Consider the following 1231-nt stretch of genomic DNA (forward strand, 5'->3'; position numbering starts at 1 on the left):
TATATATATATATATATATATATCATTACATATGATAATACTTATATCATTACATTGTATTTATTATTAGACTTATGCGGATAAAGCGAGCACTAATGCAAACGAAATTAGAATGGAAGCGAATAAAACTAAAATCGAAGCTTTACGGCTCGGAAACGAAGCTGAGAAGTTACACCTCCGAGTGGACACTACAGATTCGATGATCAGACAGTATGAAATTCAGATGGCCAAGGATGCAAATATTACCGCCGAGGTAAAAACTTAATTAAATTAGATAAGGGAAGGCAAAAAAAGGAAAGGGTAAAATATTGTTAATTAATTAATTCGTAAAAGAATCAGATTTATTTTTTCTAATTCAATTATCTCTCAATTAAAAATGAAGAGCAAATATTTAAAATTCTAATTTTTAGGCAAACTATAAAGTTGGTCAAGCGAAAACTAACGTGACTCTGGCGTCGCAACAAGTCGATAAAGCTTTATCCGAAGTTGCCGCAATCATCAGGGAGCTCGAGAATCTACCAGAAATCGGTGAGTTTCAATCTTTATGATCATTTAGTTTTTAAACTTCAGATTCATCTATTTTTAACATATATAAAAGTGTCTTTCTAAGTTCTATATATATGTTCTATATAGTTATATTAATTATATTCGTATTACAAAATCCAATTTGATATTTTTTTCTTATGTAAAGAATAAACTTTAATTTTGTAATTTTAGACGATGCCGATTTGAATCGCTTAGAAGAACGCCTGGATGCTGCTGAAAATGAAATCAAAAATGCAAATCTGGATCAGCGGATCCGTGCACTGACGGATGCGAAGAATCTACAAACGCAATGGGTAAAAAATTATGAAGATGAAGTCAGCAGACTGCGAATCGAAGTGGAGAACATCGATGATATTCGAAAGGCTTTACCAAACGATTGTTATCAGCGTGTCCGTCTTGAGCCTTGAACTTTATCTTATGTCTTATTCATTTTTGTGTCATTTTTTTTAAAAGTATATATATTATAAGCTATAAGTTATATAAAACATTTTTCTATGTATCCTTAAGTTAAAGCTCAAGGTTTTTTACATTTTTTTAGATTGAGAATTTTTTTGTAGATCATTGAAACCATTTTCTTAAAGAAAGGATATTAATAGAATTTTAGTACACAATATTATTTGAAGATCGAGATTAGCCTCTTGATTTCCTATAATAAGTAAATCTCTTAAATAATAGGATAAAGATA

The 1231-nt window shown here is 29.9% G+C and overlaps 1 protein-coding gene across 1 annotated transcript in view; it reads left to right on the top strand.

Annotated features, from left to right (window-relative positions):
- The window catches only part of LanB2 (laminin subunit gamma-1), a 15049-nt gene extending 14096 nt beyond the window's left edge, over positions 1 to 953 (top strand). Inside the window, exons 21-23 of the mRNA XM_018551378.1 lie at positions 71 to 253; positions 411 to 528; positions 718 to 953. Coding sequence (XP_018406880.1) covers positions 71 to 253; positions 411 to 528; positions 718 to 953 — 537 coding nt within the window. The remainder of the gene's footprint in view (positions 1 to 70; positions 254 to 410; positions 529 to 717) is intronic.
- Positions 954 to 1231: the final 278 nt, after the last annotated feature.

Source organism: Cyphomyrmex costatus, unplaced genomic scaffold, assembly GCF_001594065.2.
Source record: "Cyphomyrmex costatus isolate MS0001 unplaced genomic scaffold, Ccosl1.0 scaffold14, whole genome shotgun sequence".
NCBI classification, from domain to species: Eukaryota; Metazoa; Arthropoda; class Insecta; order Hymenoptera; family Formicidae; genus Cyphomyrmex; species Cyphomyrmex costatus.